This window comes from Cygnus olor, chromosome 6 (genome assembly GCF_009769625.2).
Source record: "Cygnus olor isolate bCygOlo1 chromosome 6, bCygOlo1.pri.v2, whole genome shotgun sequence".
In the NCBI taxonomy this organism is placed as follows: domain Eukaryota; kingdom Metazoa; phylum Chordata; class Aves; order Anseriformes; family Anatidae; genus Cygnus; species Cygnus olor.
The window spans coordinates 27,953,730-27,972,693 of record NC_049174.1 but is presented as its reverse complement, the minus strand read 5'-3'; the positions used below and the strand labels follow the sequence as shown (position 1 = coordinate 27,972,693).

The window sequence follows — 18,964 nt, the reverse complement described above, 5'->3', positions numbered from 1 at the left end:
AGCTTTTCTTAAATTCATTAGATGTTGTGGCTCAAGGGAAGCTGGGTACTTTATTCCACTTCAATTTGGTTTCCCAACACAGATCCTAACATTAAAGTCACTTGGAGGTGGTTGGAAACAGTCAGTTGAAGGTGGATTATCAGGCTAAATCAGCCTTAAATAAATAAATAAATAAAAATGGCAACATGTGACCAGAGGACTCAACCTGTGAGAATAGTTATGCTGACAGAAGACAGGCTAGGAGCAAGGTGAGTCTATGGAGTTTACCTGTGCAGCAAGGAGACAGGTGGCAGCAGAGAGGATACTCATTTATCCTTATAAAGATGATCCTCCCTAGTGATTTTGGAAAAAGTAGCCACACACTAGGCAAAGTTATTCCAAAATATCCTCAAGGTACAGTTTCAATTTGAGACAAAAACTCTTATTCTGGCACCCGCATCAATGAACAGAAGCCTTAGCTCCCTGTAGGAGGTAGGAGCTCTGTTCCCTGTCTGAGCAGACATCCCTTCTGGCTGGTCATGACTTGCTGGTTTCAGGTAGTCTTAAGCAACCTGACCTCCCTCTCCACAGATCTCTCAGACATGCATCTCAAGGGATGAATGTGAACGAGCACCTCAGAGGTGACTGTTCTGCTAGGCAGCTTTGACCCTATCACAAATCTATGTCTGACTCCTGGTAAGTGATCCTTTGGGTATTTGTCTTACACAGGTGGTTACAAACACTACTGGTCAGTGCCATCAGACAGACAGTGGTTCTCTATAACGTGTTCTTTTCCATCTTATCACAAGACAAAGGAGGGAAAGGTGGGGGGTAGGGAAGAGAAAGAGAAAAAAGAGATCAAGAATCATTTCATCTAAAAACACGATATCAGATCATATTCCCTGGAGCAACGAGAGCAAAAGATGAGAAATTTGAGTCGTGAACTGCAAATGAAAAACTCATCTCTCAAAGGCAGAAGATACCCTATCTCACACCCTATCATTGTTTCTCCTGTGGTTTCCCAGCCTGTTAAATGAACATACCCCTGATCCTGCTGATGCATTTTGGGCCGTTAACCAGTTATAGAATATGATCAGCATCTTCAATGCAGCTATAAATCTTATCCTATAAAAGCAATTGTGTCAGCAGATTTTTTTCCCCTGCGCTAAGCTAACAAGACTATTCCCAAGTATAAAGATAGTCCCATGCTCCCCAGCATCCAAAGCAATTGGTTTGCCAATTGTCTGAACACCAGCTCTGTTGCAGCTCCAGTTATCTGTTATGATCACACTGGACATCTGGAGTCTCTGCTGCAAATGGCCAGTGAGAGCTAACACACACCTCTTCATGGAAGTCTCCATTTAACTCATCATACATCCCTTTTTCTGAACAGGAAGCATCACTGTATGCTCTTTCAAATCAAGACCATTAAATTCCTATTTTAGTACCTATTTTGAGGATGTGAGATGGAATCTTGCAGGAATTTCCAAGAAATGTAATTAAATTTCATTTAAATACCTACTTGCAGTGTGAGAAGGAAAACAACAATTAGCATGTGTCCTCTGACAGCTCCGAGTGCTTTGTTTCACGTGAACTTTGAACTATATAGGCTAGGGTCAAGCAAACTCATAGGCGTGAAAAAGCTTTGCTGGTAAATATATGTATTTGTGTTCCAATGAAACAATCTCAGCTGGCAGCCAGTTAGAGGGTGAAAATAAGAAGAAAAAAAAAAAAAAAAAAGGAAAGCTCTTGTGTTTGAGATAAATTCATAATAGTATATTAATTATCCCAGGAGTAATGAACTACAACGAGTGCCATTCAGTAGCACAGTTCAGTCACATGGTAAGTCAACCACTTTGTCATCCAGTGTATATTGCAGTTAATCTCTAATATGATCCTTCGATATTTTTTTGTTACTGTGTTCTGGCAGAGACCTCTGTGACCTACAAGACCTGATGCCTTCCATCTGCTTCCTACTACACAGTCATCATTGAAAGCTACCTCTACCAGAAGTTAGCACAAGGTTGTGCTCCTGGGACCTGTTCAGCAGTGTGCTGCACAGCACAGGCATGCTCCACAACTGGAGGTCAGAGCCTTGCACAGGCACAAGAGTGTCACACCCAGTTCTGCCATCACAAAAAAGCTTAAGCAGCAAAGCCACAAACCTCTCCTACAGCTGCCATCTTCTGCTCAAATATGCAATGTTAAAAAGGAGCTGATGAGATCAGAGACAATCCAAGGAGCCACAGGCCATTTTGCATGCCTTGGTGTAGCAGAGAGGTGCTCAGCTTCATGTTTGGCAGTAGTCCCGTATTTTAACAGACATACAGCAGCACATTAAATTCAAATGGCCTAAGCTGTCAGTATCCCCAAACTTTTATTTAAGCCATCCAATGAATGCTGCCACTTGCACAAAAAGAATCTCCAGCTTGCCTGTAAATCATTGCTTCTGCGACTTTCTGCCCAGAATATATCACTATAAAGCAACTCTGTTTCCAGATCAGGTGCTACACTTTGGGGCAGCAGTTGCTTGAAAGGTGGAATATACAGACAGAAGTCCAGCATCACCTGAATTTTAACCTGCTACCACAAGCAGTTTAAGAGGTAGAAATCATCCAGCAGTTGCAGATGCATATTTGTGCAGGATCTGGTTCAACTGTGTCCCTCATAAATGTGTTCTCTTTTTATATTATGCTTCACGACTGGAATCAAAGCTAAAATGCTGGTGGAAACACTTTCTTCAACTTTAGTGGACTTAAGAGCAAGTAGTCTGTTTGTTTACTTAACAAAGCCTTTAAATCATTCCAACAGCATAGAGAGGATTGGGCATAACTGCGAATTAGGTTCTTACAGATTAATTTGTATCAGCTTAAACCTTTGGTACCAGTAGGTGATTAGAATGCTGTTCCTACTTCCAGCCTCACATCCCTTCTTTCATACACACAGACGCTTGCATGAAGGGTCATCTCTTAGAGATGCTGTACATTTGGGCCATTTGTTCTTCCTTAAGTTCCATTTTTTCCCTTGCTTGTCCCCTACTGCCTCTAGTGATTTTATGTCATTTCTTTTAACTTTTTTCAATTTATTTATATATTTCCTGTGCCAGGATTGAACATGGTGGATGAATCTGTATGCTGTCGAGCATTACAAAATGCATTATGTAGGGGTACACCAGCTCAGGATCTGCTGCAGACATTCCATCAGTTTAACAGTAAAGATGACATTTTATAAATGATCATACATCTTCGTACAGTGCTAGAATGCCTGGGTTAGGAGTAGCCAAGACTGTGAAGCTATATAAGCAAAACTTGTAGACAGGTATTGCTTGGCATACACAATTTGCCAGACAGAAATCTGAATGGCGCATTTATATAAATGGAATGAATATTTCAACACCCTGTAAAACTTTTATGAATCCCTTTATTTCTTTTCTGCCTTGCTTCAATCTCACACCTTAATTCTCTACAACCATTTTTACTTCCAGTAACTGCAGGGTACAGGATAAAGAGGAAGACTTAGATGATATCAGCACAAGGAAACTCAGCCAGCAAGTCACTCTGAAGTCTTCTTTATATCACAGAAGATACAACCACAATCTGACATGGAGGTAGTGCCCATATAGTATTTTACTTGGAGAGCACCAAATCACATTCAGCTGAAAAAAATTCCATCTTCAGTTCCAGGTTTTATTTGCAGCAAGTCTATTTGGACTACATTTTTTATAGCAGAGGTTTGGTCACTGTAATGAAAAAAAGTTCCTTGGGAATAGATGATATAGCTGTTTTGGAATGATGACATCAAGGGCAGTTGGTTTTGATTTGCAGGTTTCAGTTTACAGGTCCACTGGTGGGAGTGAAAAAGGTCTCTTGGCATAAGTAGCTACCTGTCCAGACCAGGACATTGCAGGTCTGTACTTAAATGAATAGTCCATAGTGCCTGAGCATCAAAGTAGGTGGAGAAGCAGCATCTTAAAAAAAAAAAAAAAAAAAAGCTGAATGGAACTTTTGGATCAACACAGACTATAACAAGATCCTTCAGGCAAAACCACATGAATTGGCTGTAAAGCCTGAGAGGGCTGATGAAGCCACTGAGAGTCCAGGAGTGTGCTCTCAATTCAGTGGAATCATGTGAATCAAAAGTTTTAAGACAATTTGCACTTTGATACTGCTCAGATGAATCCAAGAACTCTCCCAAATAGGAGTTTTTCTACTTTTCTATTTACAACCCCTTTTCTACACCTCTGAGGAGGAGATAAGGACCTAATCTAAATAGGGAGATGTACAATTACAGTAGCATCACATGATGGTGATCTGTGCCACACCACATTGAATTTTCTGGCCAAAGCTTGCAAATCCCCTCAACTCCCCCATAAAATTTTACCTGTCTCCAGCAGTGTCTCTGAACACTATAAAGTCACATTTCAGAAATAAAACCACAGCCACCAAAGAAACAAATACTGGATTTGTGTTTCCTCATTTGTGCACTTGTCTTCATCTTATGCCTGGGAGCAACACTGGTTCTTTTTCTTTATTTCCATACTCTTCCATGGTCATAGGTCATATATCTGCAGTACACAGAGATAACTACGCAGATGAAACACCCTCAGGTAACAGTGTTCATAAGCTGCTCCAAAGCCCACATGACAAAGTGATACAGATAGTGTCTCAGAAGATCATCACCATATCTTGAAGAAAAACATGGAAGAAAACTCCCATGCAAAACCAGTAAAGCAGCAAAATTCTCTCTGAAGCTATGAAATCATCAGCCTCAAATAGAAATACTAGCTGCACAAGCTGCACCATTCTCCTCAACTAGATAACATTCCTTAAAAACAAAAATAAACTATTACATACTAAAAATACACTTAAGCAGATGGTAGTATCATTCCTAAATTAAACCCTATAAAAAGATCCCAAGTAGCTCTGTGTCCTTCAATGGGGCAGGAGGTTCCACAGCATCAGACCACCTTGTGCTCACAAGCAGCAGCAGACCACTGTGTTGGGCTTAGCTCTGGGAAAGCTTCACCAGCTGAGCTAGATGGGCTAGTGCATCCCCATGCAGAAAGGCAAGGGCAACTACTGAAAAAATAAATGACTACGTATTCCGTGTTGCATTTTAATTCATGCTCTGATGCATCCCTCCTGCAGCACTGACAGCACCAACAAAAGCTCTTTGAGAAAATGTGAGTTAAGACTTTGCCACTTACTATAGGAGCAGCCGAAGACCTCCACTCTCAGTCCTATCTGCCCACCGACATTCCACTTCAGAGGGACGAAGCGCAAGAATCGGGCTTTCATGGAGTGCAGGAGCTTGTGGTGAACCACACTGTCAGCATTGCTGTTCCCTGTGAAAACCTGGAACAACAGAAGCTTTAGTGAGCACTGAGTTCAGAATTAAGGATGTAAAAATCATTCCCTTCCCTGATTCTTGGTCTTACAAATTACTTAAAAATATTTCAATTGTTTTCTTCTGAGTGCTGTGTGTCTTCTGCAGTGAGAAAGGAGGGAGACAGGAGCACACAAAGCATCTCAGCAGTGTGGAGGAACATATACAGGGTGTTGCAAAAGCAAGTTGTAGAAGGGATTACAGAAGATACCACAAGCATTTCTTCAAGCCCAGGATATTCCTGAGCACCACAATACTCCACCAGACTCTGACATACCCAAAGTCCCTTCAGTACAGCAAGGCTCAGTTAAGCATTGTGTCATTCTGCATTCAGGTCAGCAGAAAGAGGTGGACACAAGGCACAGAGATTGACAAGAGCTTGGTAAGGCAAACAGGAAAGTATACATGTACACATGCCACAGAAAACTCAGGAAGACACAGAAAGAGATGAAAGCCTGAGTCAGGACACATGACAGTCAGCAGTTTGACAGCTTGCACTCATGAGAATTAAAGCCTGCACAAACAGTAATAATTAAACTTTCTTTTCTTGACTATTTGATTAATTGCTTGCAACTGCAAGCCAAAATTAATGGCTTAATTAACACTCAATAAAAGGAAATTCTCCCTTGGAATTTTTACTCAAATGTTCATTTTTTCCCAAAAAATGTTGTTAAAAATGATAAAAAAAAAAATTGAAGATCAGGGTGTTCATGCATTACTAAATCCAGCGTGTCACTGCTTTTTTACAACTAAATTCAATAAAAGTACTCTTGAACCTTTATAAGGCACAATACTTCGAAACCTTAACATACTTTTTTCATTTCACCTTAAAAACACTGAACTGGAAAAAATCTCGTGTATGCGCTAAGACTTGTTTTCTACTCAGTCATAATTGCAAAAAAATAGCATATGCCTCAATCTCTAAAACATGGTTAGCAAGTGCATTTCATTGCTATTTTGCACAGCTCTGAAGATGAATAATCTTACTGAAACAATCTCTACGACCCCAGCTACCTCAATGAAGTGAAGAACCCTTCAAAACACGGGACTTATTAGAAGCTTATCAGGCTGAAAAGGGTATATAATTCTGCTACAGAATCCCAATTGTCCCCCAAGCTTTGTTTATCCTGTATCTCTTATAATAAACTTTCTCTGCACAAGATCTTGTTTTCTACAAGGATTTTGTGATGGTTAACTAACCTCTTTCAGATTCAGCTATATTACATAATTAAAACCTTCTGGATGCGGATGCTTGCTGGTCTTAATTCAAAGTTAACCACGTACAGCAGTTCAGCAGCCATCGGATATGTTTTGAGGAGTGCCACAAGTAGCACTTCAAGATGTCCTGGGCTTACTCATACTGCTTTCTAGATGGCAGACAAATTCAAATTCCAGCAGAGATAATTTCAGAGGGTTTTTTTCCCTTGTATTTCAAGTGAAATGATCTTGTTCTTCTCAGTAATGAAACTGTCAGCAGAGAATAAATCTCACAGTCAGAGTTGTGGCAGCATTCGCATTTTTATTATGACACTCACGGATATAATAAGGTGGATGGACGAACGGGAGTGTTGTTTGTATGTTTAGAAAGCTCATTTCCTGAAATCCTGTGATTATGTAAAAACCTCACCTTTCATAAGGAGAGAAAAAAAAAAAAGAAGAAAGAACAAGAAAAGAGTGGGAACAAAAAGTTTTGAGTCCTCCCAGTTGTGAAAAAAAAAAAAAAAAAAAAAAACATAAAATGTAATGACTAGAATGCAAGCAAAAGTTGAAAATTAAGAGACAAAAGAAAAAGAACACCTTAATATAGCAGTACTGTGAAACAATTTCAGGTTCTCTGTTGTTTTTTTTCTCATAATCCTCTAATAGACAGGGCTGTCAGTACTGTACATTGTATCACAGTCCACAAGCTAATAATTTTCTTGTTTATACGAAAAAGAAAACATTCTGGGAGACCATATTGAAAAGCATCGCACCTCTAGAAATACCTCCTTGCAATGAGGAAGTAATGGGAACTAGGTGATCTGTGCCTACGTAGGGCAAACTGAGCAGTCCACAATTTCCTGCTGGTGAAGCGGGTAGGAATACAGCCTGTGCTGACACAGCACCACTCAGTGACCAACGGGTCCTTGCGACCACTGGAAAATTGCAGAGATGTCTCACGACTACCCATAGCTACTGCTAAGGGCAGTTCTGACACCCTTCTCACAGGGCAAACCTGTAAGGAAAGTTTTTATTATTATTATTTTATTCTTTTTTTTTTTTTTGCAAAGCTCATGCAAACCACACCCCCAGGCACACCGCTCAGGAGCATCACCACGGTTCACAGAGGCAGTCCCCTGCTCCAGGCAGACGGTGCGTGCAGCACGCTCCAGGGGCCTCTTGTGCAGTCAAAGGAGTCTTGTGCTTGTGCCAAGTAAAACTGAGGCAGCTGTACCCTGCTGTCTGTAAGCAGACCCAGGTGCCCACCCATAGGCATCTGTGCCAGCACATTTCTTTCACAACACCTCAAGGAAGAGCCAGAATTGCCAACATCCATACTCCAACACAGTCACAATCCAACCTGACATGTAGCTTTCTAAACATCCTTCCCATGCTAAAATAGCTCCCTTCATAAAACAAATGCATCCTTTAGAACAGTGTTTATCAAGCTTCTCTAATAACCAAAGAGCCACTGAAATTTTTGGAGGAAAAAAAAATCCACAGGCAACACATCGACCTGCACCTTTGAGCCGGTTTTGCATGCAGCCAGCACATCGCTGCTTGTTGCTAACTGCAGGGCATCACTGCGTATGCCTTTAGGATTGCTTTGATTTTCACTTTCAACTCCCACTGCTCTACAGATCACCTTCTGATGTTTTATGGAGCACCTGTGGGCTGTAGACCATTGATTGAATAACACCAATTGCACAGATGGTCACTTGAAAACTCAGATCCACAGCTGACACAGAAATAATCTATCCATTAAAGAAGATGAAACAAGGACCCAGTACCAGATTTCTTAGCCCTGGTGGTTCAAATATTGATTAACAGTAAAGTTATCGGTGAGAACGGCAGAAATACTTCCTCTTGAGAAACAGCCTCTATTACAACTTGTTGCTGACAGGGATTAATTCACAGGAACAGAACAACAAACCAGCACAGAAAACAAAGCACCCACATGGCGTTTCCCATGCAACACAGTTGCTCTAGGAGGGAGCATAACACTGAAATCTCACAAGCCCTATAAACACAGCAGACTAATGATTTACCTGGGAAATTTTGCTTCTAGCATTATATGGGGCTTATAAATCAAAAAGCTCCATTAGCACCAGATATTGCCACCAGCTTCTTGAAGGCAAAACGCAGCCTGTTCCCAGCACTAGTGGCTGTGAGGTTAACAGCTTGCCACGGGCTGCGCTGCCTCTCGGACCAAGCTTGTTTCATGATGCCTGGCTGCATGGTGCCCTGCTGTGACACAGACTCTGGCACCGCAGTAATATTTTATGTGGCTTTTTAATGAGCCAGCAAAGACAGGTCCTGCTTGCATGAAGCGGCGACATAAGAACAGCTGCAGTGGTTCGGAGCAGGGTCTGGCCAGCCCAGTGCTCGGTTCACGGGTTATGCTGAAGGCGAATAAATAGAATTCCAATTTAGTACTGCATTAGCAATAACATATATGAAGAAGAAAACTTTCAAAAGATGTTCAAATCTCAAAGCTGCTGGTGATATCTGGAATTTGGAAGTGTAACTCCCTCGGGGAAAAAAAAATAAACAAAACACAATGCAGACAATTTTTGTTTTTTTGTTTGTTTTTTTTTTTTTTGTTTGTTTTAATACAACTTTTTCATTCACAAGGATCCCAAAAGCCATTTAAGGGGAAGCGCTCAGGAAAATGTTGTGCAACTATATTGAAATACAACAGTTGGTCAATAACCCTGCACACACACATTTGTTTCTCTACTTGATGTATTAATTCAGATCCATGCCAGATCATACCAGTGAAAGATCTAATATGTTCAACTTTAGGTTGCCCTTTGGCCAAACTCTCTCCAGGTTTAGACAGACAAGTAGAAATTTAGTGCAAGAAAATTGTCTGCTCATGAAAGCCTAATCAATTCAAAAGATAGCATCAGACTTAGGACTTTATCTCAGTCTCCCTGCATGCACACTCTGCACAGCAAACAGCATCTTATTTACAGATCTCCAGAAGGTGGCTCCCATAATGACTCTGCTGAATACATTTTGCTCTCCCACTTTGTTAGGCAGGTAATGGGATGGGTTCAAATTGTGTATGCAAACAGCAACATAGGCCCAATCAGCCCTGAACAGTGAGCAGGCAGACCTGAGGTTAACTATCTTCTAGGGGAGATATTTTAGGATGTATTGAGTACTCTCATTTCTGCCAAAGTCACTCTGATGAACTGAGCTGAGAACAACAACAACAAAAAAATCAGATTATGAATGTGCAGAGGGCATATAACACAGATGTTAGCAATTTACAATATTTCAACCTCCACTGAAAGAAAATACAAGTACAGAAAAGAGCACTCCACCTTCAAATCTCACCCATGATATTGCAGTATGCTTCCTCCCCTGCCTAAAGAAATAAGGACAGGAGCACACTTCATTCAAGATATCCAGCAGCTTAGCGAAGGAGCCAAAGTGAGATAAAAAGCAGCCAAACCTGTCATAAATCCCAAAACTGCAATACTTTGAGTAAAGCAATGCCATTCTCCCTTTTAAACTTCCTTACTAGAATGAGAAAGATCACAAACTGGAAGGAGTTAGCACTGTGATGCAGAACATGCTTCCTGTTCCATTCCTCCCAGGACCTTCTCTAATATTTGAGTGTACGTGCACTTTAAACAAAACATGAATTTCTAACTAAGAAACAGGAAAATCTGAAATAGGAAGGAGAAAACATTGCCTAGTTTTTCACATTTTCTAAGTTGAAATAAGCTCTGAGTCACAGATGGCTTTTATCTTCTCGAGAGGCAACAGAATTTCAGTCCTACTCAAATCAATGTTACCTGAGATATAACTGCAGAACCATTGAGTATTACATCCTGGTTTTGGGGGGAAGTCACAGTCATCTCTACCTGTATGTGTGGAAAGAGACTGAATGGTACCATGACAAGGACACAATAAAGCCACAAATGCACCATATGGAAACTCAGCAGCCTTTGATTTTAATTGAATGCTACAGTATTTTTACAGAATTATACTGCATCACTGCCTGCTAGCAACACCTAGGGTCTATACAGGTTTCTGGTAGCTAATGAGACTTTTTATAGCAATAAAAATTAAAGAATCCATTTAGGTTTTGCTGCAAAATGAAAGCAACTGTCAGTTTTGGCAAGTCTGGAAAATTTCTTCACCTCAGCCTAGCCCCAAAACTTAAAAGCATACATGCAGATGTAAAAAAAAAAAGGCCTTGTACATTTCACCTTTTTTACATACCATGCACATCAATAGTGAAAAATGTTTCTTTGCTTATGTAATGGAAAAGTCCTGTTCCACTTATCAAGCCATATCTGTTAACGTCATGGAGAAAAGCAATGAAATTGCAATTCATGTCCAGACTGCGAGCCACTAAAAGCTCCAACCCAATTGGAAGGTGAGCTAAGAAATGTGGGGTTCATGGCAGGACCTGGCCCCTGGGAGTTGCTCTCCTTCAGCATGTGGCCTTAAAACAAAAATCCTTTTGCTATTAGTGGGGGCCAGACCATGGGGAGTAGGAAAGGATGACAAGGAAGACTGCATTTTAGGTCTTTGTTTTCACCTAGGATGCAGCCACATTTGGCACACAGAATATAAACTTCTGCATTGTGCTTTCTCACTTTTTCTAAGGAGTTATTATTATTTTTTTCTTCCAGAAAACTCAGCTCAAATGATCTCTAAAACTGAAGTACAAATTTTTCTGCTTTAGGGAGTCAGTGTGAGCCTCTTCCACTGATTTCACAAGGTTACAGTCTGAGCCTAGGAGGACCCAGCTGCCAGCCTGGTCCAGGGGCTGGAGGCCCGAGTGGGAGTCAGGAGGGTTGGATGTGTCCTTTGAGCATGTCACACGCCTCCAAGCATCTCTTCCTACTTCACATCCATCCTCCTTGTTAATGCACCACGTTCTTCATGACAAAATGTGGCCAGTCATTTCTGGTTAGCAATCCAATCTACTGAGCTGAGCTGCCTGTTTCCAGGCTCATGTTTTCCTTTCTAGGTTAAACACCATGACTCCAGGTAGTCCAAAGCCTGTCCTATCTTCAGAAAGAGCAGCCAACATTCTGCTTATATTTTGCTTTCTTCTTTCTTAATAGCTGCTTAATTTTCCTCCATGAAACACTCATCCTTAACAAGAACATCAGAAACAAGCTCTCCCGACACAGTGTCTGAGCTGCTATTAGGGAGGAAAGGGGATAAGAGACACCTGTCAGAATTATCCTCCTGTAACAGAACAGCTGAGGAAATGAGTTACTCACCCTCAGTAAAAAGAGAGTAAGGAAAAAAAAGTTTGGTTTACAAAAAGGTAGTTTAATTTGGAGTTTTCTGTACATAGCACAGTGTTCCAAGGGAGAGAAAATACAATTACATAGCATGGTTCATCCCACTTCATCACTTCTTTATGTAATCTGCACAAGTGGGAAGGCTATTTGCCTCTATCCTGCCCTGTTACACTGAATGCACACCCTTGCCTCTGGTTAGTTACTTCCAAAATACAGGAACAAACACTTTTAACAGTATCATTAGTGGGCTATAATGGTAGTAGGGTGATGGTTGGACCAGATGATCTTGAAGGTCTCTTCCAACCTTAATGATTCTATGATTATCCTCAGATAGATGACTGCCCAACACAAACCACATTTATATAAGGACACTGTTTATTGTCCTTGTGGGAAGAGTTAGTAGAATTGTTCACAGAATTTCCAGTTAAAAAAAAAAAAAGATATGTTTTATATATAAATATATGGCAAATATTTTGCAAGAGAAAACTTAAATCTGCAAAGAGTATCAATTGAGACAATCTACGCAAATTTTGTTTTAGATAAGTCTGTATCAATCCAGAAAACATCAGTTTAATGATGGTGACATTAAAAACATGAAACTTCTTAGGCTAGGCCCCTCCAGGATAAAAAGAAAAAAAATCTCCATAGACCAAAGAAAATGAAACAAAGTATGGCAAAACTTTTGTACTTTGTATTTTTATTTTTGTTTTTCTGTTTTGCTTTATCCCTAGCAAATTTTATTTTTTCTTCTTCTTTTGGTCAGCAGGACCTCTCAAAATGTTGGATTTCTATGCTGGTATAGACAGTCTGATTTTAAAAACAGGCTGAATTAGTCACATTATTTAGGTAAATAAATAATTATTTAATTCACCAAATACTTTTTTTTTTTTGTAAATAATTACAACTTACAGAATAAATTTAATTCTAAGACTTTTTTTTTCTTTTTTTGTAAATAATTTAATAAATAAAATAGAGATAAGAAGACGTATGGGCATTTGTGCATCATTACCCATATTGTTTAACTATTTACATGCAACATGGCATAGTTTTGGTTGGCGTCCATCTGCTTTCAGAGTCTGCCAGCCTATACCTTGGCATCAGCCACAGACCATTCCCAATAGGCAGCTGGGTATGTTGATCTCTTTTGAAGAAAAGAGAATTTACCAAATGGATATTATTTGAGGCACACCAGTGAGCCTCAGGAATAGAAAACGGTTCCTTTCCTTTTCTATTTACTAATGTAGATGTAGCCCAAGTATCTTATCCAACTTGAAGCAGGGCAGGCAGCCCCTCCCAGCAATGTACCAACTACAATTTTCTCACCCTTCTAAGGGACTTTCTGAAAAGAAATGTGATGCTGCATCTCACATAAAGATGCATTTCAGTGATGGAGAATTGATCCCCATCTTCAGTTTTTACAATCATCTCTGTCTTTAGAGCACTTGGAGATGAAGCTGTTATTGCTGTTATTATCACCAATACATAAATTAATAATAATGGAAGCGAGAAGCAGCAAAATTAAACCCGTAAATTATAAGTCTAAGCTAAAAGTCGGCAGCTAATTCCTGCTTCTGTTCAGCCCCCTGTACTTTATCTTAAGAGCAATCCTACATACAGATAGTATTTTAAGCTATATCATAGCAAAGGATAATATTTCCCCAGTACCTTGACTAGATTAACCTTAGCCAACAGACTGAAACCGATCTTTCCACTGCCAACATTAATCACAGGTTTCAGCTGTTCTTTTGCATAAATCTCATGGAGACCTGCATGATTTGTATTAAATTAGTAGGATTAACAATGCAGTGAATGTGTTTGTATCTAGCAATGTTGGGGAACTCGGGGAACCTTCCCTGTACTTAGTTTCATCGAAGTGCGTTTAAATAGATGACGCTGTACATGGTATCTCTCTGGTTATAATTTGCCAGACTGATCCAGCAAGATGACACCAGAGGAGTGTTAGTTATTCCATGCAACAGCAACCTCAGATGAATATTGTGATTCATTATCTTACATTATTCTCTGTTACAGAGTTTTATGGCATTTTCATTTGGATCAGTAAAGTAATATCCTGTGGAAGAGGACAAATAGGGAGCCTTGATTTTCTCCAGTGTGTTATAATGCATTGAAATGCACATGCATACACGTATTTTAAGACATACATTGACTTCTACATTTCTTTTTTCTCCTTTGAATAGGAGAAAGTTCACATCCCAGCCAAGATAACAACAGTTAACATCTCGAAAGGGCACTGCAGACTGATCTCACTATGCTATTTACCTTAATCAAGATCTTCTCTCAGGAATGCCATCATCATAAGGTACACAAACATAAGGTTACTAATAATACTAACAATAGCAACTGTTTCTAAGGTTTGTTATGCTTTGGTTACAAAAATAACATGTAGTTGAAAATTAGAAGGAAAAACAATTTTACACATGTATTTCTTTAGACTTTTTAACCAAGCCTTGTTAAACTGCAAATTCTGCTGTCAATAGACCATGAGTTACATCCTATGTTGGCATAAATCATTACAGCACCCTTTGCAGCAGTGAAACCATATTTGTGTAGATCGACTGTAGTTTTGGCCAGGTGAATTATAGAGACTTCTTGCTTACAACAGGAGGGTTAAACCTGACTGACATAACTTCCTCCTATGAAGCCATTACTGTAATATTTGTAGCATCCTACAGTTGAGTCTTGTCATTCCACTTTCACATTGGGGTCTGTCACTGAACTACATTAATTAATCCCCAGGATGCTAAAGGAACTTAAAAAACCACCTTACATCCTCCTGAAATAGAATAAGATGAGCTTTTGCAACATCTCTGTGGGCATATGTATATCTTCCAAATGCATGTTTGCTCATTGACTTTCAACCACACATTTTATTAGGCCAACCACAACAAAAATCCTGAGCAGTAGGATCTGAAGATCATGACATTCTCTCAACTACTGCATGTAAAAAGGAACTTTATGATAGTGATCTAAGGAGGAGGTAGCCTGGCATTCTGACTCTGAAGCGTAAATTTTGCCTGCATACGCAAAAGACCCGTAACTGTTGTTATGGTAGTGCATTAAATCAAGTCATGATACATTAAGCAGGTCCAAGATCAGAATAGGCCATAAATAAAAAGTGCTTCATAACTTTTATTTTTGAAAATGGAAAGAGGAGAAGTACTGCTCAGTGAGTTGGAAATTTCAGGACTTGTAAAAAACATATTTCAAAATGAGCATGATCACTGTATTGCTGAATGCACAGGAAGGAACTTGGAAGTTGTTTCGTGGAACTAGAGGAGTTTCTATGCAACAGAGGTATCTGTAAATAACTAAACTGGACTGAATTCTGCTGAACTGTTTATTAGACCTTCAAAATGAACAGCATTCTTGTGCTTTTACCAAGGAAGATCATCCTAGAGAAACCACGTCTCTACAACCTTAACAGAAAGATATGCAATGCAGATTAACACACACACACACAGAAAAAAATCACCAGTTTTTAAGCAATTGTAGGTAGTGACCTATAGAAATGCAATGATTGCTGGTTGTCGTCCTCTGCCAAACCCCTCTATTTAAATAAAAGGCAACAAAGAATCTGCTGTGGAAATATTCCTAAACCTTGCACTCTATGACACTAGGTTCAGGAGCCTCACACTCAGTTTTAGAAAATGTAAGAATATTAAGAAAATGAGTTTATTTCTATATGGACCAACCACCCAACATTTATTTTAATGGATACATTCAAAGAAATCAAATTTGAGCTATGGTTTAAGTGAATGAAAAAGCAGAATTATATTTTAAAACACAAATATAATGTCAATTATGTCAATAATAATGTCTCTCAACACTGATTGGATAGTTCTTGTTTTGTTTTTTTTCCTTCCCCTTCCCCTCCTCTCCTATGTATTCTCTTACCAAACTTCTTGTAAACCGTCCTTTCTCCCTTCACTTCCATTCAATTTTTCTGTAAGTAATACCCAGGCAAACGCTTAAAACTAGAACCTTTAGGAGGAGTGTCTCCACAGGTACCAATATTTCCCATTTAAATACAGAAGATGATGGGGGAGGAGGCAGGCAGGGTGGGAAGGTATGTGAAATCAATAGCTCCTTAACAAGTCCTTCTCCTGAGATGTAAAAATCTAACACACACAGCTTTTATATTCCTTGCTAATCTCCTCATCATAGATGAAAAAAGGACCCATGAGCTGGATTCATGAAAGAGCTTACATTTTAGAACAAGAAATAGAAACACCTAAAATTTTCTGAAAATACTAAGAGGAAGACACTGTGTCTTCCTGTGAGGAAGACACATTTTTACTGAAAGCAGTGTGAATAACTACACCTTGAAAAATAACAAAGAAGGGGAGAAAGAAATAAGTGTTTTAGATAATGCAACCCACAGAGAAGGAAATTATCCTATTACAGGATTTTGCCTCAGAATTTCTGCATACTGTGACACGTTTACAATAAGTGGTGGTAGGTTGTGTGTTCATTGTTTAGTCTTCAGCAAAGATGACCCCAACTTCTGCCAAACAGAAGAGTTGCCTGAAAATATAGAAATTTAATGACTAATAAGGACACTGAAACGTCCTCATGTGCACCTGCATCAAAACTATGGTCTTATGCACATTTGAACTCCTCAAATTTCAACAGAATAGCATCAATGAATATTTGAAAGCAACTGGTACACATGCTGAGAAAACAGTGCTAAGACAACAGTTATTTAGAAGACCACCGAACAAAAAGATGACTAAAAGAACATGCAGTGATTATGCAGACTTCCACATCTTTACTATGTGATATCCTCAGAGGGTCTCAGATCAGCATTCTCAGTCTTATTCCCCCTCTATCTTGGTCTTTATGCGACTTAATGAGGAATTAATTCATAAAAATTCCTTGTGAATTTCCTCCATCAGAAAAAAAAAAAAAAAAGATGACAAAATGCACACAGAACACAGCAAACCACGGTCTCAGGATGTTAAGTCCCAATTAATCACAATGTTAGGATAACTAGGGTTATGTCAAAAATACATAGGCTAATGGCAGAAATCTAAAATAAGCTAGGTGAAAACCTTATTTGAGCGAACAGCTTAGCAGATATACCAGGAGCTTAGTGGAAAGTAGAACCTGGAGGAGGCAGAGTACAAATGATACGAGGATGGAGTGGGAAGCTCTGGTAAAAGAGAGGAGTTATGCTTTAAAGAATGGTTAGAACCAAGCAGGGCCAATGAGGTACTACTGATCATTCTAAAATCTCTCTGAAGTTTCGTTTCAGAGCACTAAAACATTATATCCAGGTTATTAAGAACACGACCAGGTGATGTTACCATTTCATACAATGGTAGATATGGTGATAAAGATCCATGAGGAGAGAAAACAGAGACCTCTGTTACCTTTGAACAGATAGGTAGCAACTTCAACCCTGAATTTTAGAAAATAGAAACACACAACTGCTCAAGTTAGCAGCAAAGGTACCTAAAATGCAGACACATTGCATGCTTTAAGCAGCACACAGGAGAAAACACTGCTGTTGAGGAGGTACTCTGCAGCAGTGGCCACACCCCACTGAAGTTCAACAACATATTTCAAGTGCAGAGATACACACATGAAAAAAATAATACATAAATTGAAATTAAGCTGCTCTGTAAAGGAAGAGTTAGTACATAAAAATTACGACTTGTTATACAGAAATTAAAAGCAACAAACAACAGGGTAAGTTATTTTAGGCAGCAAGGAGATAATTTAAAATCCCCATATTAGAGATTGAAAAGAAATACATGTCACTTACTTTGAAAAATTAAAAATGAAAGAAATAAAAACAATCTGTTTTAAGGGAGAAAAGAGGCTGCTGGAAGTAGAAGACTCCTTCTAGAGAAGGAGTCACAATTACATGATAAAAATAGAGATCAAGATTTTCTCTGTGCAGTTAATACCAAATACCAGCATAAATGTAGGAATTCAAAAAAATGATCAATCATTTGATATAAGATATAAAAAAGTAATTAATAACTTGTAAAACAATGACAGAAAAAAAAAGCCTAAAAAAGTCTGCAAGGCAGGCTTGAAAAAGACCGGTACACAGCTGAGAAATTAAATGAATTCTTGACAGCAGAGATCTGTAGGGCAAAACTTTAGGTAATTTCAACTCTAAACTCTTTCTTTTAGGGAAATGGGTGAGAAAAATCAAACCACTGAGTTAGCATGTAAAATGAACAGTAGCAATTCACTACATTCTACTAATATTCTTCCACAAGGAAATTCAGTATAAAATTGACATACATATACATATATATATATATATATATAAAAAAAAAACTGTTAACTGTGGTGTCTATATAGAATATAATGCAAGTTGAATTCATTACCAGAGAAACCAAATATGGCAAATATAGTACCACTTTTTTTTTTTAAAGGGCTTTAAGACACGTCAGTACCCACATACAAGTAAATCTATAAATCATTAAAAATAAAATAGAATAAACAAACATACAAATAATTGCAGAATGACTAAAAGACTTCCTGTTTTTTTTTCCTGAGCGAAGCCAAATCTCATAAATCTATTAGAAGTCTCCATCTGAATTAATTTATTGATAAGAATAGCATAATTGATATTAAGCGCTCACACTTTCAAAAAGTTTTTTTTTTTTTTTTTTTTTTTTATCAAAAATCACTGAAAAACAAAAAGCAAGCAAACCAAGCTGGCATATGACCAAAGGGAGTGTGCCCTTATGGTTAGTAATTTGTTAAAGAGAGGAAAGAAAAGTTGGGAAGAAAATATTCAGTGGATGCTAGGGTGTATCCAGTCTGATCTATAGTATTTCTTAAATTCATAAATGAACTGAAAAAAAAAGGCAAAACAGAAGAATAACAAAACTTTATGATAGCACGAAAATTGCTGGATTGTAAAAATAAAGACCAACTGCGAAAAGCTACCTGCACAAGGATGTGATGATACTGAATGATTCAAGCAGTAAAATGGAAAAATGAATATAATATCAGCAAATGTAAAGTACCACAGCACACAGGAAAAAATCATCCTCATCAAACACACACTAAAGTAGATTGTAAATCAGCTACTGCCATTCAGAAATCTTGAAGCCTTGTGAACTGCTGGGTGCCAG

The 18,964-nt window shown here is 38.8% G+C and overlaps 1 protein-coding gene across 3 annotated transcripts in view; it reads right to left on the bottom strand.

The window, feature by feature from the left end:
• Positions 1-18,964, bottom strand: part of CNTNAP5 (contactin associated protein family member 5) — a 285,261-nt gene that overhangs the window by 150,038 nt on the left and 116,259 nt on the right. For all 3 annotated transcript variants that reach the window (XM_040561102.1, XM_040561103.1, XM_040561101.1), the window contains one exon: positions 5,186-5,333. In XM_040561102.1, coding sequence (XP_040417036.1) covers positions 5,186-5,333 — 148 coding nt within the window. The remainder of the gene's footprint in view (positions 1-5,185; positions 5,334-18,964) is intronic.